This window comes from Saccopteryx bilineata, chromosome 5, assembly GCF_036850765.1.
Source record: "Saccopteryx bilineata isolate mSacBil1 chromosome 5, mSacBil1_pri_phased_curated, whole genome shotgun sequence".
NCBI classification, from domain to species: Eukaryota; Metazoa; Chordata; class Mammalia; order Chiroptera; family Emballonuridae; genus Saccopteryx; species Saccopteryx bilineata.
The window spans coordinates 21,971,070-21,994,246 of NC_089494.1; the positions used below are offsets into that span (position 1 = coordinate 21,971,070).

General features: G+C 34.7%; 1 protein-coding gene across 1 annotated transcript in view; it reads right to left on the reverse strand.

Moving 5' to 3' along the window:
* Positions 1–23,177, reverse strand: part of VWC2L (von Willebrand factor C domain containing 2 like) — a 171,933-nt gene that overhangs the window by 131,232 nt on the left and 17,524 nt on the right. Inside the window, exon 3 of the mRNA XM_066279760.1 lies at positions 14,181–14,310. Coding sequence (XP_066135857.1) covers positions 14,181–14,310 — 130 coding nt within the window. The remainder of the gene's footprint in view (positions 1–14,180; positions 14,311–23,177) is intronic.

The following is a 23,177-nucleotide window of genomic DNA, read 5'->3' on the forward strand; positions in this document are numbered from 1 at the left end:
AGCAGGCAGGTGTGTTGCTTTATGGACCTTTCTGCAGAACACATAAAAGTGAGCATGAAAGGAAGAGAGGACTCAGGGCTGGCTTGTTATCCACCCCGACAAGCACAGCGTTTATGACTGCTCTGTGCCATCCCCTTGTACGAATAAAGTTCATGTAAGCAAAATAAGTGTGCATGCAGGAACTTCCCAGTTCCCTGTTCTCAGTCGAGGGATAGTCAACTATAAATATGTTTCAAAAGAGGTTTAACGTTTCTGATAGATTGATCTCAAGCAGCTCAGAGCTCCATTAAATATCAGAGGTGTTACTGTAAGGACTTCCTTCCTCACCCCTGGAGGCTTCCCCCCTCAGCTCATGCCAGAAAAGATAGCAGTTAGCAAGTTGCCTTTGCCCCTGTCTTATGCCATATTTTGGATATCCTTTCCGGTTGCATAATTTGATTTCCAGAATGAAATAGTATGCCCTGTGAATAGTTTTTCTCCTTCTGCCCCATTACCAAGTCACATTTTCTGAATTTTTTCATGTCTTTCATATTAAGTTCAGTGGATTTCTCCAAATCCTGACAAATCACATATTCAGTCAATATTCATGGCTTCCTTATAATCTTAAAAGTCCAATCCCTAGTTTTAGATGAAGTATATCATTAAGAATAATTTGGCTGAAGTATTACATTAAGTTTGCACTAACGTGACCACGTTACCTTAAGTAGTTAAGGCAATTCTTAGGAAACTGAAGCTTCAAATGTCTATGGCAAGATTTCAAACAGTAAAGTATCAGACTGGACTTGGTTATCCCTTGGAATCAGCCTGTCTCTTCTAAATCACCTCAATACACCTTCCACCAACATAGCAGTAAACTGAAATTAGGAAAGAAATCTTCTTATAAGGAACCCCCTTCCCAGCACACAATGCATCCTAGACTCGCCATATGGCAGACAGCTCTTCTCTATGAAATAGGAGACTAGGCTTTTCAAAGAGAGAATTAAAAATAACTCATAGAAATAAATTTCTTATTTAATTTGAGCTCCTCCATAAGAACAATATGGGTGTTTGTTCATTTATTTATTCAAAACCCATATATTTACACCTATAATGTACTGTAGGTTGTGGGGATACAATAGTGAACAAAACAGATAAAATCTTTGCCTCAATGGAGTTTATACTTGTGTGTAGAAGGGAGACAAGCAACTAAATATTTAAAATCTGTCCCTCAGGTGACATGAAAGATAACGAAAAAGTAGGAAACAGGTAGTTTTGGGTGTTACCTCATAGCTCACTCAACCATAAGAGGATCAGAGTCCTGAGGCTGAGGTCCTAGGCTTCTGGTGGGGTCTGAGATAAGCAGGAAAAATTTAGTCCTAAGGGTCTCAGGTCCAACAGTGAGGGTGAGACTGTGACTGTTGGCTGGGGAGGTGTTAGGATCTTTTCAGGAATGCCCAGAGTTCTGGGTTCTTTCTTTACCTATGACATAGGAAGGAGAGGACCAAGAGGTTCCTTCTTATCTGTAAGAAAGGGAATCTTGCCATCTGTGCCTCAGAGATGAGTATGTTAGAGACTCTTGCTCCAGACCTCTGAAACTTTGGAGGAAGATACCTTCCTGTAGCCCCCCCACCCCCCACCAGGGTCATCTTGCTCAGATGATTTTGAAGACATTCAACTTCAAAGAAGGTCAAGAAACAGTACTCACATTGCAACATTGTTTGGCTTTTGTCGGACTGCACAAGGTTTATGTTAATTAGAGGAGGTGAGAGGTGGTGCAGTGGTGGGACACAGCTTCCTCTAGACCTCCATCTCTGGAAAGCCTGTGCTTCTACATGGCAATGTTGGCATGAGGTGGACTGAGAACAACTCCTAATGTGTCTACATCAGAAAGGAGGTTTGGATGCTGCGAGACTCTGGGACTTAGTCTGTGACTTTATTGTCAGCAGTGACCCATGAGTACTCGACTGCCTCTGAGAGCTATGTGGACATCTGAACATATGAGGAAGAATTTGGGGGTCACCATAGACTGGTGGCTTCACACTTCTGAGATCAATCAGTTTTATGGCTCCCCCTGGCTTAAGCTTCCTTTAGAGCAAGGGTGGGGAACCTATGGCTGGCAAGCCAGATGTGGCTCTTTTGATGGCTGCATCTGGCTTACAGATAAATCTTTAATAAAAAAAATAATGTTAAAAATATAAAACATTCTCATGTATTACAATCCATTCATTTCCTACCACTCATGTTCATGGTTGCGGGTGGCTGGAGCCAATCACAGCTGTCCTCCAGGACAACACCAAATTTTTATTGGATAATACATAATGTACACAAGTCGTTATATGGCTCTCAGGGAATTACATTTTAAAATATGTGGCGTTCATGGTTTTCTCAGCCCAAAAGGTTCCCGACCCCTGCTTTAGAGAGATGAGGTAATTTCTTGGAGTTCATGAATCTTGGCAAGACTGAATGCCTTGGCTTCCTAGTCAGACATCTTACTGAATTACTCCGAGAACACAATCCAGCTCCCAAAGAACCCGGTCATGCTACCAATTGCCCTTTTACTGCCATCCCTGGTCCACAGAGGTGGTGTCTTATTAGAGATTACTGTATACAATTGTAGACGTCAGCTATAAAAACATAATTGAAGAGAGACTCAAGAGTAAGAGAGAAAGTGAGGTTAAGAATTAGAAATGCATGCTCAGTTCTGGGAGACAAATTTGGTACTTTGCCAAGCTAGTAGTTTTGAGCCCGATTACCCTGAGTTTATATGATGCTTAGGAAAAAGATAGTCAGTACAAGTGTACCTGTTATTCTTCCTCTGGTCTCTCAGGGGCCCTGAACATACACTGAACATTAAAGTACGATATAGCACTTGAAGGAGTGAGTGCAGCTCCCTAATGTGTTTGTTCCCATGGGAATAAATGTGTGCTTTGTGGAAGGACTGGACTTGCCAATCCATATGTTTCTGTAAGGAGAATACAGACCTAAGTTTCTCCTGTATGTAGCAGAGGAAACAAGGAAAAAGTTTACATTTTTGCATATGTTGGCCTTCCTTCATTTTGTAAAGGATCGGGTAGTCCTGATAATTCAAAAAGAGATATGATTAGCAGGGAATACATATGGCATGGACTTTCTTTGTGTCAACATTGTACAACGATGTTTTTGAAATCTAATTTGTTGATGAATTAGGAGAAATCTCATTGGTTTAAGACAACATAAATATCAATATTTTCTTTCATATTTTGGAGGTAGCTTTATGAAAGCAATAGGAAATTGTTTGTGGCTCATTAAAATAGCTATTTATAATTACTTTGTGGTGATATCTACTTTATAAGAATATGATAATTCTGACCTTCAGTTATGGAGTCAATGAAATGCAACTTTGAAACTGCCTTGCATAGGATGTGCTTTCATCATGAATTATTTTAGGGGCTCTGCAGCAAATGGATATGTGCAGTTGCCAGAAAATTTTTCATCTTCAGGATGTTTGTTTTCAATGTCTGTGCTTCGTTTGTTACTAATTGTCTTCCTTAGATGAAGTGAGAAAACTATCAAATTAAGGTGAGACACTTGCATCCAATAATTCAAACTTAAAGGACTCATTTTGCAAAATAGCTCCATGAAAATATAAATGGCTATACTTAAGCAAATATTTTAGCAATTGTCCTAATAGATGCATAAAATGGGCAATGAGGTTTTTCTATAACATTTATAAAAAAATCTCATGTTAAGGAGTTGAAAGTCAAGTGGTAGAATTATTAGTTGGTTAATTAATTAATAATGTAACAAGAGATTATTGTGCAATTCCCAATAAGTAACACATCATTGATTATTTATTAACTTATAAATATAGTGAGAAAAATTTACATAATCCATTAAAAGAATTTTTTCTCTTTAAATCATAATTTTAAATCATAAAAAAATACATATCTGTTGTAGAAAATTTAGAAAAATATAGGCTAGTAAAGGGAAGAAACTAAAAATGATCTATTAGCCTACTGTTCAGAGTTAAATACTACTAATATTTTAAAGTATTTTCTTCCAGTTTTTTTTATATACATATGACATGTATTCTTTTTAACAAAAAACAAAACTAGATTATGTTGCCTACTAGCTTATTTTAATAATATACTCTGAACATGCATTTCTTTTTTGGAAGATGTTTTTAATTTATTTTTATAATATTACTTGTAATATTATCTTAACAGTCCATGTAGATCAGCGGTCCCCAAACTTTTTACACAGGGGGCCAGTTCACTCTCCCTCAGACCGTTGGAGGGCCAGGCTATAAAAAAAAACTATGAACAAATCCCTATGCACACTGCACATATCTTATTTTAAAGTAAAAAAAACCAAAACGGGAACAAATACAATATTTAAAATAAAGAACAAGTAAATTTAAATCAACAAACTGACCAGTATTTCAATGGGAACTATGCTCCTCTCACTGACCACCAGTGAAAGAGGTGACCCTTCCAGAAGTGCGGCGGGGGCCAGATAAAAGGCCTTGGGGCCGCACGTGGCCCATGGGCCGTAGTTTGGGGACCCTTGATGTAGATATTCTACAGTTTTTTTTGAAATACCTTATTGTTGAATATTTAGGTATTAGGTTTTCTAGATTTTTACTGCTATAAACAACTATGTAATAAATATCTCTGAATACACATCTTTATATGTAACTGATTATTTCTTTTTGATCGATTTTTAGAAGTGACATTGCTGGATTAAAGGTCTGCACACTATAATTGCCCTTCAGAGAGGATACATCAATTTATATTCTACCCTACTATGGGGTAGAATTGCCTGTTGTATTTTAACTTTCCAAATTAGACAGTCTTCTTTTAATTAATAAAGAAATATATAGAAAAAATTATGTTACCTAATTTGCATTTTAATTTTTCCTTTTATAAATTCTTTATTTACTTTTATGTTTAGGAAGATCATCCCTATTCTGAGAATAAGTTGCACTATTTATAATTTCATTTTTTTAGATTTAGATCTTGAGTCCAACTGAAATTTATGTTTTATATAATGGCTGAGGCAAGAATGTAAATTTACTTTACAAATGATTAACCTTTATAGTGTACTTTTAGAGTCATATTTTCTTTCATCAGATTCTTGAATGGCATCTTAATTGTATATTAAATTGTAACATAAATGTTGGTACCTTTTGATTTTCTTTTCTATAGATCTAATTATTTTTGTTCTACTATCACACTAACTTATTATATCTTTATGTTATTATTTTAACATATCTGGTAGATTGAACTTCCAATCTTACCAAGTACACTCTTTTTCATGTACATAAATTTTCCAACTTTTTTCAACTTAAGAAAAAAATTACATCACTTTTGAATATTTAATAAGATTTCCATGTAATTTATCACTAGACAAATAGCGACCTAAGAAATTTGAGTTCTCACATTTAGAAATCTTGTATGTCTTCTCTTTTACTATTTTTAAAATAGACATTAATAAGGTTTTATAATATGTAAGCATTCAAAACATATATCTACCCAACATTCATAATTTATATACTTTTAATAAGTAGCCACTATCTGTTGACGCTAAGTAGATTTTTATCACACAATTTTGAGCAATGTGAAAGTAAAGTTTATAAATGTATTAAGAGGTGAGGAAATAAAATAAAGGTAAATGGAAGCTAATTAAATTACAATGCAATAAAATGTTTCATTGAGTTTTAAAGAAAGAAATTAGTTCTTTTTGACTATCAACTAATAGCACATTTAAGGGGGAGTGGAGAGATTGAGCAAAAAAAAATAGGAAGCTCAGGGACATGCAGAGGAGTAAGGTCATTGCTGGAGGAAGGGGAGTGGGTGGAGATAGAGGGTGTTAGGGGGTAAATGGTGAAGGTCAGAGATTTGACTTTGGGGGTAAACGCACAATACAGTGTACAGATGATGTGTTGTAGAATTGTGCATCTGAAACCTGTAGAATTCTGTTAACCAGTGTCACCTCAATAAATTCAATAAAAATGAAAAAAAATAAATTTATAGTTATTTCTAGAAATTTTCTGAATATATTTTATTAATCAGAAAACTGAAAATTTAACATAGAAAATGAGTCACATTGTTCATTTGTCATTTGCCACATGTGCAAGTAGAAGTGTTATTGCTGAGGTAAAAGATATATGCATTTTCATTTTGACATCTTGTCACATTTCCTCCTATGGGGGTTGTACTGGTATATACATGTCCCAGCAATATGAAAGATTCTATTAAATTTCATTATATTTTGCCAATATGTGTATAAAAAATGGTATCAAATTTTTATTATTATTTTTGTAAGTGGTTTGAGGAATTTTTATGTTTCATTTCTTGTGTAATGACTTTTGAAGTTTTTTTATCCATTTAAAAAATAAAGTTGTTGATCAATTTCCTTATTAATTTCTAATAGCTCTTTTTCTTACTTAAATTTTTTTTCTGCTTTTACATTTTTTTAAATTGTTTTTTAGATAGATGACACTGAGTCCTCTGGCTTCACCCAGTTGCACGGATAGAACCTGCAAACTTATCCCATCCAGGCAACACTGCAGTTACCCTCAGCTTTAGTTTTATTACTATTTATTTTATGTTGAATTTACTCCTGGGCCATACATTTTTGTTCCTTCCATTTCTTTTGATATATCTTCTTCTTCTGTGCAACTTCCTCATCTGGCTTGGGAACAATCTGCTCTTTTTCAGTAAGCATCATCTCAATGTGGCAAGAAGAGCTCATGTAAGGGTTAATCTCCTTCGCATCTTGGGAGCTTTGTCCACATGGATATGCTCAATGACCAGAAAATCTATATACATATAAACTCAGCATTACTCTCTGCATTATTAAGCCTATGCAGCAGTAATTCAGCAATCTTTTTGGGTCAGTGACCCTCTTTCCACCCCAGTGTTTGGCCTGAGCACACCTACCAACTCCACCATTGCAACAATGGAAGGACACACATTACTTCTCTAAAGTGACATCCTTCAGGTACTTGGTGACTTTTTGAATATGCATACCCTTGATGGCTTGGGCAGTTTCACATGTGTTCTTAAAGTGAACTCAAGGTCGGAACCTCTTGATTTGCATGATTTTGTGGGGTTTTCTGGGTTAAGTGAATAGCGAACCATTTTCAGAGGTCACCTACGGCTGTTTTCAGAAAGAGCTCTAATAGCTCTTTATAGATGAGATTAATCCTTTGGGATATAAGATTGATTTTTTTTTTTACCCAAAAGAATGATGTTTTGTTTTGTTATGTGGACATTTTTTTCTGTTTTTAAAATTTAGCCTTCTCAAGATTATAAAATCAAATTTTCATGTTTTTTCCTTGTACTCTTTTGGAAAACAGTTTAAATTTAAATCTGTGTTGAATTGATTTTATTTTATGAATTAATTTATTCCTACCTTAAGATAAGGTAGGAATTTTACATTATTTTCAGACAACTATCTTGTTTGTCTTCTGCAAGTTATTTTTCTGCCACTGATTTAAAATATTTTATCTGTTATATATCATATTTTTATGTTATTAGGTCTTTCTGTGAACTTTCTATTATATTCTATTGATATCTCTGTACCATGTATCAATGCAACAATTTTATTATATATATGTATATACAAAGATCTGTACATTAATTTTGTATTCTACCTTACCAAATTCTTTTTATAATAGTTTTATTCTATTTTTCTAAAGTTTTCAAGTTTTCCAAGTATATAGTCATATCATATGCCAATATAAATTTTATCTTCTTTACAATTTTTCTCCTCTGATTATTGTTTTCTAATTACATTAGCTAGTTCATATCTACTATCTCTCTGAAATTTTAAATAGTGGTTATCATTGTCTTATTACTAACTTGATCAAGAATGTATTCAGTGTTTACCTTAAACATATTCTCTCTTTTTGCCTTGAGGTAGATATATTTTATCCTGTAAAAATTATCCGTTTAATAAAGAGTTTTTGCTGATTTATGTCTGGTTTTGGTTTTTTTTTTTGTATTTTTTTGAAGCTGGAAATGGGGAGGCAGTCAGACAGACTCCCGCATGCGCCCGACCTGGATGGATCCACCTGGCACGCCCACCAGGGGGCAATGCTCTGCCCATCCGGGGCGTCGCTCTGTTGCGACCAGAGCCACTCTAGCACCTGGGGCAGAGACCATGGAGCCATCGCCAGCACCCGGGTCATCTTTTGCTCCAATGGAGCCTTGGCTGCAGGAGGGGAAGAGAGAGACAGAGAGGAAGGAGAGGGGGAGGGGTGGAGAAGCAGATGGGCGCCTCTCCTGTGTGCCCTGGCCGGGAATCGAACCAGGGACTTCCACACGCCAGGCCGATGCTCTACCATTGAGCCAACCAGCCAGGGCCTAGGTCTGTTTTTATGTATATATATATATATAGACATAATATGCTTTCTCTCTTCAATTTAGTAATAAAATAAATTATATTAAGATAGTTCCTAATTTTGAACTATTTTTGTAAACTCCACTTGGTCAGGATAAATAATTATATTAATTCACTACTAAATTCTGTTTGCTAACACAAATATACAATCCCTTTATCACAATCTCTGAAACCTTAATATTTTTTCATAACTTGGATGCCAAAACTCAGTTGCAATGAAAATCTAACCTGAGATGATGTGAGACTATGTTTATTCAGTCTCTGTAGTATAGTTATCATATATTTTGTAGAAATGTTCATGTGATTGATTGAAGAATGCTGCACTAGACCCAGTGGCGATGTAATATAGGTAATATATTACACAATTTATGAACTCCATTTCTGCTGTACAATCCACAACCCAGGGCTTTAGATTGGGGGCTAAGTATTTTAGTATAGTAGTTCTTCACTATTAATCATAAATGAGGTTGTCCTCTACTTTCTCTTTCTTAGTGCATTTTTTTTTTTTGCTTTGTATCATAATATACTCCAGAAAAAAACAAAAAGGAAACTTGTGCTCTGTCTCTCCTCGGGATAAGTTTAGGTAATATTATAGCTATCTTTTCTTTAAAGGATTGATATAAAATAAAAGTTTCTTAAAGAGTCATCCAATAAAGAGGCCCATGAAATAAAAAGTTAAAATTCTTTGCTTCTACTTCCTCTCTTCTGCTCTGTAATTACTCTTCCGATCACTGGGTCCCTGTTAAAAATACACTGTGTATTTTCCCAAAACTTTTGCTATACCATTTACAAAAATAACAGAAAAAGGTTTTGAAAAGTAAAAATTAATCCAATTTATTAGTAAGGCTTAATAGTTTCATATCTTTTAAACATTTGCATTTTGTTTGTGAATTTCCTGCTTGTGTACTTTCCTGTTGTTTTTATTAACATCAGTTTATAGGAATTTGATGTTTTAAAGAAATTATCTCTCATTTTCCCTCCCTTAACCTTCTCATTTCTGCTCCCTGCAGGTGCTCATTGAGTCATTGTCAGTGTTCTGTTATGTATGCATTTAGCTCTTTTCCTATGTGCATAAATATCTAATATTTATTTAAAACTAAATATCAGTTAATAATAAAGTTGTTTTAAATATATATCACCTAAAATGTATTATAGTTAAGATACATTATTATATTACGTATAAAATCATGTGTAGTCTATAATATACTACTTGCTTATTTTACACAGCAATAAAAATGTCAGTAAGGTATTTTTAAAGACTGAAATCAATTTCATTACGCCATTGAAGTACTATTACATTTTTTCTCATCTTTTCACTCTAAAAATGCAGGGAAAATGTGGGACATGAATATGGGACAAAGTATAAGTGATAAAATAGCTGACTTTAAGTAACATGAACATTGTGATAGAAATAACCTTCTTAAAAGTTGTTCCAACATCCTCAGCCCTTAATACTTTTGCCAATTTGAGGTCCAATCAGTCTCAAATTATTATCAGTACAGCACTGATACCTCTAATTTCTATCTTCTTCCCTTGTGAGGTTAGGCACATTGTCATATATTTCTTAGACATTTGATTTTCTTCTGTGCCTTTCCTTTTATACCCTTTGCTCACTTCCTTCCTCCCTATGGAATGGTTCTTCTCTTAATCAAGGAGCTCTTCGTACATTAGGAATATTAACAATTAAGTGCATCAAATCTTTTTTCCCAAGAACCTCTAGAAGGCGTCGGATGCCTCTAAGGCCCCCTCTTATTTGTGCATGGCCCAGCCCTTCACTGTCTTCTTTCCATTTGCCCTTTGGCTTGTCTGTTTCCTGCTTTACTTGTTTCCTGACTAGACCAGAGGAGAGATAGGCAAATGGAATTAAATATTTGAACAGGGCTTATGACAACTTCAGTTTAGTTAGAAAGGATATAAAAATGCCTCACTTAGTGTGTATGGAGGATTTTGCAGGTGTTTCCTGTCTATTCCGATTCTTCATGAAGTGTCTTTTCCTTCAGAACCATGAATAATGATTGACTATACATCCCACTGAAAACATACTGGCTGATGAGATGAGAAAGATGCAGTCAGTCAATTGGATGCCCTAATAATCATATATTTCAATACTCAAACGTAGGATCAGTTACTGAATATTTGAAATATTTTAAAGATACTCCAATGTAGAATGTTTTTAAGCAGATGTTGTGCTAATTTTTTTTTGTTTCCATATTAAAAAACAAATAAACCAAAACCCCATTAAAAGTATTCATTAATTGGGGCTGAAATATAGGCCAAAGATATACCATCTTGGGGAAAGATAAACCATCAGGAAAAGTCATATTTGGGAAGCATTTGGATTACTTGCTCTTGCAGATGTCTGGTGGGGGAGAATAAGATGCTTAATAATATTTTTAGAAACAATAAATTCCTGTGTCAATCCCCCCATTTTCCCCAAATGAAAACAAACCCCTGATTTGTGTGTGCCCAGCCACTCTCATCTTTCCTTAATGTTTTTACTTTATTCAGACTAAATTGAGATGTTCTTATTTGGAGATAAACTAACTTTAATTGGATGGAGTATATATTTTGTGGCTTGGCTACATTCATTGATAACCACTGAAAATCTTGCTTGAGGTCATCATTGAGACCAGAAAATTAAAGTATTGTTTCTTTTTTTTAACATCCTTAAAAATTTATTAGAAGTATGTGTTTTTAAATTTATTCTTAAAAATGATATTATAAAAAATTAATATCACTGTTTATCTAGGGAGCATATTATCTTGCTCTTTATAATATTTTAAAAAAATATTTGTATCTAAAGATAATTATATTCTCATTGGCAACTGCTGTTTTCTGGAAAACTACATGTCATTGTACTTCTTTGCTTTGTTTGCCTTTAAATAAACTGAGAAGAAAGATTTTAATTTTAGCTGAATATTGTTTTAACGTTAGATATGGTAGATCCTATTGCTTTAAACTTTTACTTCCTATCTTTAATGCCTCTTGCTTTTGGTAAATTATAATTCAAGAAGGCAGAAAAAATTTAGCATGCAAAAGGAAACTTTTTGGCAGCCAAGATAATCAGCATTTATGCAAACTGAAAATTTTCAATATTTATGAAGATTTTAAAATGTTAGAAATGTTGTAGGACTGTTTACAAAACAAGAATAATGCCTCTACCTTGAATCTACAGAGTAGATTTTTATCTTTTTTTTAATGTAAGAAAATAGCACACTTTAAACATAGTTTATATTATAATGGGCAAATTGGTCTTGTCATATAGAATGAGATAGGTTTATCGTGTTGAAAATTTAAGAAGTTGTTCCAGTTACATGTTGTGATAATAAACATCTATTTCCCCCTACTTTTTAAATACATGGGTCATCTGTTTCTGTTTTCTGGGCTAGGTTTCCAATGAGAGCAAGCAAGACCTGGGTTCAGCCTGTTGTCGCAATAAAAATATTTGTAACACTGTTGGTCATAAGGATTCTCTAGTGGCCCTTAATATGCTCTTCTTTTGACAATGATTATTCTTTACCTTGGGACATAAATGACTAATTCTAGAATTGAATAATAAAAAAGATAATATAATTTATAGTGTGATAAGGTAGTGTTTCTACTGATTCTAAGTTAAGTTCATTTCTCTTATTTAAAAAAGTAAAAGATTGCTTGAAAATGGCAAAAGGGAACAGAAGTGGTTGCTTTATACTGCTTCATGATCAAAAATTGGAAAAACTTTACTAATATATCTTGTTCTATCTACATATGTTCTTCAGGAATATTACTGGATTACTAATTCATTAACAAATTAACTGAACAATTAAAGTCCATTCATTATATGTTTTTATACAACAAAGTCTTCATTTGAAGACAAATCCCTACCCTGGCACATGATACAGAGAAATAAGATCATCTTGGGTGACATCAAATTAAATGTGACTAGCTTGTAGTGGCTGATTTAACATTTGACATAGAAATTAACTCTGGATATATTATAGGCTTTGATGTGAGGTAGCTAGGATGATGTGCAGGTGCATATGCAAAACTCGTATTTTAAATGTATGGTCTCATGTGCTTTAATTCTGTGAGTACTGTATGTTCAGACAAGAGTTTTTAACTGTATTCATAATTTTGTTTCCCTAAGTGTGAAAGCAAAGCCAACCAGGGCCACTTAAGGAAGAGAGGATCCTCAGGAACCCATTTAGACAGTTGCTTCTAGAAAAAACAAAACAAAACAGTGTTCCGTCAAAGATGTGTCAATCCTATTTTTAAAGATTGATTAGGTAGCTGATTTTTTCTTCCTTCTGTCCTTGGAGAAAATGAAAAATAACAGGTCCCCTTCCACTTTAGACTAACCATTCATATACTTCATGACAGTTAGGTTTCCCGTGAGCTTTCTCTTCTCCAGGACAAATTATGCTAACTCCTTTAGTCTGTCCTCATAGGTCCTATTTTCCAACCATTAAATCATCTTTTGGTTCTCCCTGTATCTTTTCCAATTTCTTGAAAATCTTTTAAAAAATATATAAAGTCTTACATTTTACATCTTTGCCTATCTTTGATAGATTAGAACTTCAGGACTATATCTATTTCCACAGTCTAAGCCAGAGAGATGGTCACTGCGACACAGGTCAGTTGGGTAGGAGGGATAAGAAGAACAACAGAAGCCAGGTGAGCAGTTATATATTGAACTCAATGCATTTTATACAATCAGAAAGAGTAAAGACTGTGTCTGGAAAAATGTCATAGGATTCGTGACAAGTCCTTTGAGAGGATACCAAAATATAAAAATACTATAAAAACAAGCAGAGCTGCTTTTGAGTTTTCTTTAACTAAATAACCTGATAGCTCTCTTTACTAATGACAATTCTGCCAAGTTAAAGATTAGTATGTGAACTCACATCACGCAAAATTCCGTACAAAAGAAGTGTAATATGTAGAGGAAGATGAGCACTGTTAACTTAAGAAAGGGTGTAGGGATTTGGCATCAGTGACCTCAGCTTTATTAAAAGCTAGAACCACTTTTTCAAGGAGTTATTAATGCAAAGAGGGGACGTTCATGGAGTGTTACCTAGCAAAGCTTACTTTCTGGTAAAATATGACCAGTAGAAAGAGTATGATGTTGGCTTGTTGACGTGCTATTGTGGTTCAGTTGCACTGCATTGTCTTCTCTGTAGCATCACCTTGACTTGGGGTGATTAGCATACTGGAATCCTTTCTACCTCTTCATTTCATGGGGGCCAAAAGAAAGCCATCATCTTCTAAAACAAATTCCCTTCTATTGCAATTGCTATGAAAGCAAGATTCCATTTTAATGAAAACCTAGAATAAAAGTCCTAAGCTTTCTAGTCTTTTCTTACTTCAACTTAAGTGCATTAATAATCGAAATTTGTATTTCTTTGATAACTTTAAACCTAAAGTCTTATCTATGCCAAAAGCAAAATACTTGGCATTTATCCTCTCTCTTCTGGGTTATGCACTACGAAATGAGGTCAACTGCTTCACAGCTGCCGGAAGACAGAAATTCAGTCACTATGAAAAGGTGGTACGTACACTTTCCAATATCCTCCTTATAAATCAACAATCAATAGTAGGCATCACAACAAAGTCAGCTTATAAGAGCTTTAGTTCCCCAGATGGAAAGCTTTCTGATTCACCCTTGCCAGTTTATTTTCACTTTAGAATGGAATAAGAATATAAAAATTGGCCACACCCATTTTGAAACACCACAGGCAGGTCTTGAAGGGCTCTTGCATGGAATGGTGTGCATTGGTGAAGTATCTGTATTTTGCACTAACCCCTCTTTGAAAGCTAATGCAGTATGGTCTTACCATTTTTGCAGACAGGACAACATTGTTCTGGTTCATAGACTGGGTTGACACACTCAGGAACTGCGCAGTCTGCTACAACACAGTGAACTTCATTGCTGGGCTCACAGCGACACCATTCACATGGAGAGGGCTAGGAACAAATCTAAAATTAGCCCCTTTTCTCCTATAACTTAATGCTTGCACATTCAAATGCTGTCAGAAGACAAAACATTAGTGTTTATATCGGTTTTACTATATTAACTCCATTTCCCACGAGTATGATCATTCTTCCCCAGTAGAAGGCAACCTGGATGTCCACGTCATGGTAGGTTGCCATATGTAGCTCAAGTTGCCTTGAGCAACGGGGTGCTCATGTATGAGTTTCCCTGTCTATGTTCCTACTTTCCAAATAAATTTTTGGGCAACTAACATGTCACCTCCTGCTTTGGTTTCCAGATGTGCTGATTGTTCTGCCTTCCTCTGGTAAAGAGGAATGAGAATGGAACATGTGAAATAAGTCTTTTTGCCATTTGTCATTTTCCTTCCTAAGAAAATTACTGAGAAAGAAGAAAATGGTAAATGGCCATTCTTATTCTTTGTTACGAACTCCTTTTTTCAAGCTAACTCAGGATCTAAATGGTATTTTTTTTTTTCAATGAGAATGTTACAGGAGATTGCATTTGGGATCCAAACATCCAGGTACTACCTCTTGAAAGATTTAGTGAATACCTTGAATCTTGCCTGCTTGCTTTCATGAATGACCTAAAATCCACTGACTTAAAAAGCCACTCTTTGAGAGTCAAAGACTTTAAATATAGAACTAAAAAGTTATTAACTTAGGGGGAAAAATAAATCGAATGTAAATTGTAATTGAAAAAGAAAAGAGAAAAAAAAATCAGAAAGCAATTTTTTGGATTCAAAGTACTTACCGACCAAGAGGGAGTTGAAGATTCTATTTCCTTTCAGAAACTGCCTACACCACAAATAATCTCAAGCTGTGGCCACTCTATGACTTTCACAGTCTTTACAAGTTCTAGCCTTCTTTTTTCATATTTCAAGGGTTTAGAATTCTAGAAGGACAACTTGAAGGTCTTGGAAGTTACACAGGTCTATACTTCTCCAATCAAGTCTTTTGTTTCCATATAATTCTGCCTCCAACCTTAGGCCACAGCCCCTCCCTTCCAGATTGTATTAGTTGAAGCCCTTTTTTGCCTTTGCCTCAGTGACTACTGTCCATAACCACTGTCAGCTCTTGTTCCTTCTTGAACCTGAAAATTTGGGTAATATCAGTGATCCCGAACTCAGGCAGTCTGGAGGGGTGGGAAATCTTTCAACTATATATATTTCTATTGATTTTATATTTGCTTTCTGCTTGAAGAATGGTAATCCAGTTTTCAATTAATTATTTTACTTTCAAATTTAGTAGGGATAAGAGAAGTGGCCATAGAATCTGTGAGAAAAGTATTGCCATTTCTAATCAAGGTTAATAAGTTTGCTGAAGGGTAGAGTTAAGCTCTTTACCATATGTATGGTGAGTTGTGTTATGTATTTCAGAAGAATGTATTAGATTGTCTAAGTACATGAAGGAAAACCTTGCTACCACAGCATATTATTTGATGGAGAAAATGTTTAACGAGGAAGCAGTGGGAGACATGGAAATTCTTGCTGCTATTCTGGTCCATTGTGATATCTTACATCCCTAAGCAAAATTGTCAGAAGGCATCCCCTTTCCTTGGTTAATTGCAAAGTAGTGGTTTTACATAGCCTTCTAAAAGTACAGCAAGAACTTGGCCTGCATTTCTTGCTAATATGAGAAAAAAAAGGAGCTGCTATTATCATTGCTTCCACACCCTGCCCTCCCACAGCTGTGACCATTTATTCTTGCTGGTTCTTGCTGAAGGAGGTGCTGATCTGTGCAACTTTAGTGAGCTGATTCTGTTGTTAAAAATCCCAAAGACCCTCTAAAGGTTCCCATGCAAATGTTGACCTCAAAGTAACTATGGTCTTTGAGAAAGATTTGGTAGACTATATGATTCCCAACACAGACTGGTAAAGAATACCATTCTAATTCAAATGTTTTTGAGCGTTATTAAATTCTGGGTACAAGGTCAAGCAATTTACCTCTATCAACTTACTTATTTCTTGTAGTTACTCTGTGAGAGAAGATTTGTTATTTCTCCATCTCACAGATGAGGGTACAGGCTGACAGGTTCAGTGGCTTTCCCAGGCACTAGAGGCAGTAGGAGGCAGAGGCAGGATTTGGATCTAGGTAGTCTAATCGCAATACCGTACAGCTATGTGATAGCAAGAATTGATATTCTCTGCACTCTCATCTGAGTAGTTTATTTTTCAGTGATTTGTACACTTCTTCATGCAGATCAAATCCTCAAGAATAACCATTAGCAACTAAATAATTGATTTTTAGACGATAGATATTTCCTGCTAAGAAGACGATTTCACTAAGTGGGGTAGTAAGTGAATTACGAGGTTATTATGGAGCCACAGAGCTTTTTGACCTTCTGCAGCTGTGAATTAGGAGAAAATTATAGTAGGCTGAAGTTAGGCTGCCATGAGGCTCACATTCTTGAAGTTTGACATCTTCCAGCCTTGGAGCCTCATAGTCACAATTGTGTGTGTCTGAGAAAAGTACTACTGGTCCTGGGGCATCTGCCTGAAGTCAGTGGATGCTAAATGTGTGTGTCCTGGAAGCCTGAGAAATACTTTGAGTAACAGCAAGGGTACAAGGCTTCCTAATAAAAGTAGGCTTGTTTTTTATTTTTTTTTAATGCCTGGGTTTTCGAAGAATTTTGAATAATAAAAAACATTAATTAGGAAAATAAAAATGTCACCCTAGCCATTAACATCTTTCTAATTTTCCCTGAATCTGGCTTTATTCATATGCCATATTTATATGTTCCTTCCTGGCCCACAATCTCTTCTCTGAAAGATGTGATTTTTTTTTTCTTTTCACTCAATTGTTTTTCAAATCATGTTTCTGTTTCAGTCTATTTCTTCTCATTTTAAGCCTTCACATGCCTCCCTCTTCTACTTCTTAACAGTCCATCAAATTGAACCCACTGACTTCCCGCTGTAGACCCTCTGTCCCTTGCCATCCTCTTTTAAAAGCTCACCAGTTCGAACACCATTGTTTTCTTGCCCAACTTGACTTCCTTCAATGGCCTGATTTCCCCTGCACTTCTGAAAACACATTGCTTATCCACTGAGAAGTTTCCTAGCAGATGGCAGTATTCTACTTTGATATCAAGTTCACATTTGAGACACCCTCCCCACAAAACAGCGTAATACCCTAAAAGGTTAGTGCTTTGACTAAATCTTTACATCTTAAGCACTGAGCTGGTTACAGATTTCATTTTATCAGGCTCTTCAATATAAAAACTATAGATGAAATCTAAAATGTCCCTGTAAAACTACAGATTAAACAATAAATCTATCCTTAGAGTATGCAAAAATAAGAACTTGGGAAAAGTTATCCTTACTAGCTTTATGCAGAGGCACATGTGTAATTATGTCTAGTACATGGCTTTAGTCAGCTAGAGATTTGGTAAGATGATTAAATGACACCATTCTGAAATTTTATATGAGGCAAATCTTTCTCTAAAAAATGTCAAAGAATATTTTACTTTCACGAAAGCTCTGGAAAATAAGTAACATTCATTGTATAAACCTTTACAGAAACCTTAATTAAAATTAGATTTAGTGGTCAAGTTAATTTGTTACTGTATGTATATATTTGATGATTTGAGTATAAGTCTGTTATGAATCACTACACCTTCAGCTTAGTGTCTTGAATATCTAATATGGGGCTCCGTTTAAGCAGAAACCTTGCTTTTATTGTAGCTCCTGTTATCACTGAATATATATGCATGACAAATCCAAATGTTGTCCCAGCTGCCCCCAATTTTCAAAGTTTGTTTTTATAATATATAATTAATAGAGTAAAAAGAGGTTCTTTCTTAAATATTGATTTAGGTGACTGGAATCCAAAATTTTCCCTTGGTATTAGAATGGAAACATGGCAATACATATTACATATTTTCAAAGTGGTTGACTTCTAAAGACCCTGAAGCTAAAATTCCAATGTGATTTTTGAGGATTCTTAGTAAACTGGAGGAGAGGTACCAGAATCCTGGAAACAGTTGTATGCTCCATTATGTTTTAAAATGGAAAAAGTAGAATGAGAACCAGTAACTTAATTACTGGAATAAATGACTAACTCTTGAAAATTGTCAAAAATGTTCTTTATAAAAAATTTGGAAACTACCACAGAGTTATTAGAACATGTTTTTCTAGACTGGTTACATAGAATTTTCCAAATGTTTATTAAAAATACACATTTAATTTGTATTTTGTATCCACACTGAGGAAAGCCTGCATGTTTGATCCATAGTACATCATGGTATCATTATTTTTGTGGTAAACATTGCTGACATTGTTTGTAGAGTGCCCAGGAGAAAATGATAACAATCCATAAGATTTATTATATGAATTCAAACCTAAAAGTGACAAGGGTCATAGTAGCATTGCTTACTATTTTAATTTGTTGAAGTTTAAAATAACATTATTCATATAAGGTGAGGAACTCTAAATTAGGAAAAATATTTCACTTAGTTGGCTTTGTTTGGTTAGTTGTGGTATCATGGTTAAAAGCAAGTTCTCTGTAACTCTATAATTATGGTACTTGAGTTCTAGTCTTTTTGTGTGTGTATGAGAGAGAGGAGGGGAGATAGTGAGACTCCCATTTTTGTCCTAAACAGGATCCACTTGGCAACGCCATCTAAGGCTGATGCTCAAGTACTAAGCTATTTTAAGTGCCTGAGGCTGATGCACTACATTAGAGCTATCCTCAGTACCCAGGGCCATGCTCAAACCAATTGAGCCACTAGCTGTAGGAGGGGAAGAGATAGAGAATGGGGGAGAGAAAGTGGAGAAGAAGTAAATGTTCACTTCTCCTGTGCATTTTGACCAGGGGTCAAACCCAGGACATTCATATGTCAGACCAACACTCTATCCATTGAGCCACTGGCTAGGGAGAGCTTTAATATTAAATGCTTACTTAGTAGCTGGGAATCTTGGGGAAATTACATAACCTTTCTTAATCTATAAAATGGGAATAACAGTATTACAAACTTCATAGTGTTACTGTGAGGCACCACAATAATTTACATGAATAGAAATATGTAAGGCATATTCTAACCATCATCATCATCATGTGATGGCTTTCTGAAAAAATTCAAAAAGTATAAAATTGGAAGCATAAGACTATTTTAAAAAGAATATTTAGGTTATATCTCTTATTCAAAGTATAATCTGATTTCAGAGGTGGTTATAATAAAATTTTATGAACTTGGTTTGGTGGGGAAGTATTTTGAATTAATAGAATGAATTATGCCAGGAACACATTGAAATTATTAGAAGACTCAAGATAAAGAATAATTACAAATTGTTAAAATGACCATTAAAAATCACTCAGCGAGAAAAAAAGCAACAAACTCACTTTATTTTCCTGCAGTCTCATCATTTAAATGTCAACTCAAACGCCCTCTCTCTCCAGGGAGGTCTGTCCCAACTCTCCTCTATCATCACCTTTCATCACGTGGTCCATTCAGAGCTTTCATCAGTTCATGAAATTATCTTAGACATTTGTTTTTCTTTATTTTTATCTGTCTTCCTTATAGATTATTAACTTCTTATATAGTATATTGTTCATTGCTATATTCTCAGCACTAAGAAGAGGTACTAACACATGATAAATACTCAATAAATTGTTGTTAACAGATGCATAATCACTTATGCATATTTATGTTTTCTTATTGGTTAAAACCGTACTTCTGGGCAGCTTCATCTGTGTTCAGGGCACTTTAGGGAGAAAGGTTTTTCTGACTATAAGTCAGGAAATAACTATTTGAGTTTTAATATTATGGCAGTGAACATAAACCCACTCTCTAAAGGCAATTTGACTTTCATAATATCTATTGTGTGGATCACAAGGTAAGACAATCTTCAAGCACTCCATTGACTAGACTATCTAGTCGATGATTGTAGACTTTTATTGCACTAGAAAATACTATGTAACTTAATTTAGGACTAGAATACATGCAGAGGAGTTGCTAGAGAGTCTGAAGAAAGCTAGCTCATTTTGTAATGTGTGTCAAGTTTAGTGGTTTCTTTATTAAACAGGATTACTTTAGCATACTATAAAATATTTTTTAGAAAAAAAGCCCTGATTTTAATCATGTCTATTTTCCTAAAGGACAGGTTAGCATGCAAAGTCTTACCTAACACATTCTGCATATTCTGAGAAACAAAACTTGATTTCTAAAAAGCGTTCTGTGAATATTGTTGAAGGCTGATGGAAGGAATACATAAATAAACAAGATATAGCTAAGTTTTAGCATGCTGAAGGTAGCAATGACTTTCTTTCTGATCATGGGATATGAGGTTTTGGATACCACATGCTTTAATTCTTTGATAATTGGCAAAAGTTACCGAAAAGAAGATAACTGATTGCTTTAGCAAAAACTTTCAATTAAACAACTATGTAAAATCTGATCTCTACCAAGGAAAAGATTCTGCTTTAAGAAGCATTCTTCTTTTGGAGGTAATTTATGGCATAAATTTCATCACTTTATGAAACAAATCTCATTACTTTCAAACTGTATGAGAAATTTGGAAGACAGTATTTCAAAGTTGCTGATGCCTGTCAGGAATCTCACTGTTCACTTCATTAAAATATACATTAAATTATAGAGTACAAGGATATTTAGCATTCACTGCCACTCTAGTAGCCAGTAATTTGCATGTGGCTGGTGTCACCTAATAACCAATGGATCCAATGGGCTTTAGCAGAAATTCACCATCATCTGAGCGAAAGACCCATCACATTACTGATTAAAATGCTCCTCAGTGTCCTATGGCTAATGGGACTGTGTTGACCTCTTCAGTGATCTGCCCTATCGATTGGAGTATATTTGAAATACTGAGGTTGTAAGTCTTATAAAATTATGAACACAGAGCTGGAACTTCTTTAAGAACTTCTTTAATATTGTTAAAGCAAATAAAATATCAGATGCATAAATTTTTTTTATAACCATCTCTGCTGGTCAGAAATGTGTATGCTGATTATCATTTGAGTAACAAGTAAACAGTGATTGTTCTGGCTATTTTTAAAAAGTTGATATTTTGATATTAGATTCTGGAATGTTATTTCTAGGTGTCTGTCAAAAACCACTTCAAATTTGTTAAAAACACAAACATTTTAACCAAGTGATTGTAAAAAGTGCACACAGCTTTACCTATAGAGATATGATAAACTAAGTAGGTAATAAACCAGAATTCAGAAATAAAATATAAAAATTTAAATTATTTATTAAGTGTATATTGTATACATGATTATGTATACTATATACACAGTCATGTATGTAAGGTAAACCAAGATAAATTACATAGCTAGCTTGCCTTCAATAAATGACAATCTAAAAGACAATACTCACAATCCAGATATTTATAAGAGTAAGTTTTAATGTATTAAAACAAATGATTTTTTATAAAAACAACTGATGATGTGCTATTATAATGGAAGACAGGGTTATTGGAGTGAATCTTACTTTGCAATTACTCCAAGCTAATGTAAGGCTCAAGAATATTGCAAAAATAGTTGATGAAATGTCCAATATAAAATTATTAATTAAAAGTACAAAAAAGTCGCCTCATTCCTGCAAATTCTTCACTATACTTGCAACACAACAGTGACATTAAACTCATGGTTTACGTTTCCTCCCTAAAAGTATTTTTCCTGAAAAGTATTTAAATAGACTTTGGCATGTGAGTGATAGGCAGGCAACTCTACAATTATATAGGGACTATTCTGATAAACTGAAGCTCTACTAAACCCATATTTTTCTGAATCTTTTCAAGGAGTCTTATGACAATAAAATGCGACTTTTTCTGAAATATGAAGAATAGCATACAGAAAAGAAGATATAGATAAAAAAGAATGTAAGCAAGAATATCTTGTTTCTTAAGTTATAATCACAGATGTATTTATTTTAAGTAGGCAAGTACACTTATCAAGGACATATCAGCTCATATTTAAGAGGGGGAAAATGATTTATTTTTTAGCCTCTAAGATCTTAGGAGAACCCAATGGAATTGACAAAGGCTTAAGGATTCAAGATAAAGATTTGTATAAAGTATCACATCTACACTTGTGAAATAGCTTAGAAAAGCAGCAGCTTCTAGTCCTTCGCTGATAAGCTGGATTGACGGTTGACTTTGGTACAAGAAAGGCCCTTGACAATGAATTGAGTACTTTCAGGAGAGCCTAGATGTTTCCATGCTAGGGATACTCCACGTATCACCCATTTATGCGGAAGGGAAAAAGTGAGTAACAGTATAACTTCATAACTTTATTGTTGACACTGAAAAGGACAGATTGTTGATATCACTTAAAAAGCTAAATCATCTATAATAGCATTAGAACAAGGCCATGTGTGGGTAGGGGAGAATACGTCACCATTAGCATTCTACAACCTGAAAGAATTATGTAAGAGACAAATGCACTATTCTATGGGAAACATTAAAAGGAGGTGATAGCAGAAAAGAGAGAGGGCCATAACAGCCTGCTAGCTTTACCTGATGACACTGACTTCAGGGCTTTTCAATGTCTAGGAGAGATAGGAGTTATAGGCCTGGTACAACCAAATCTATTTGTATTTTTTTTTAAGTATTTATCTATTTTTTAAAGATTTTATTTATTCATTTTAGAGAGAGGAGACAGAGAGAGAGAGAGAGAGAGAGAAGGGAGGGAGGAACAAAAGCATCAACTCCCATATGTGCCTTGACCAGGGAAGCCCGGGGTTTTGAACCAGCAACCTCAGTGTTCCAGGTCGATGCTTTTACCCACTGCGCCACCACAGGTCAGGCACTATTGCTAAGACATCTCTCTTTGCCACTGTTTCAGTATTTCTCTGGGCTAAAATTTTCTAAAAGTTGAAATCT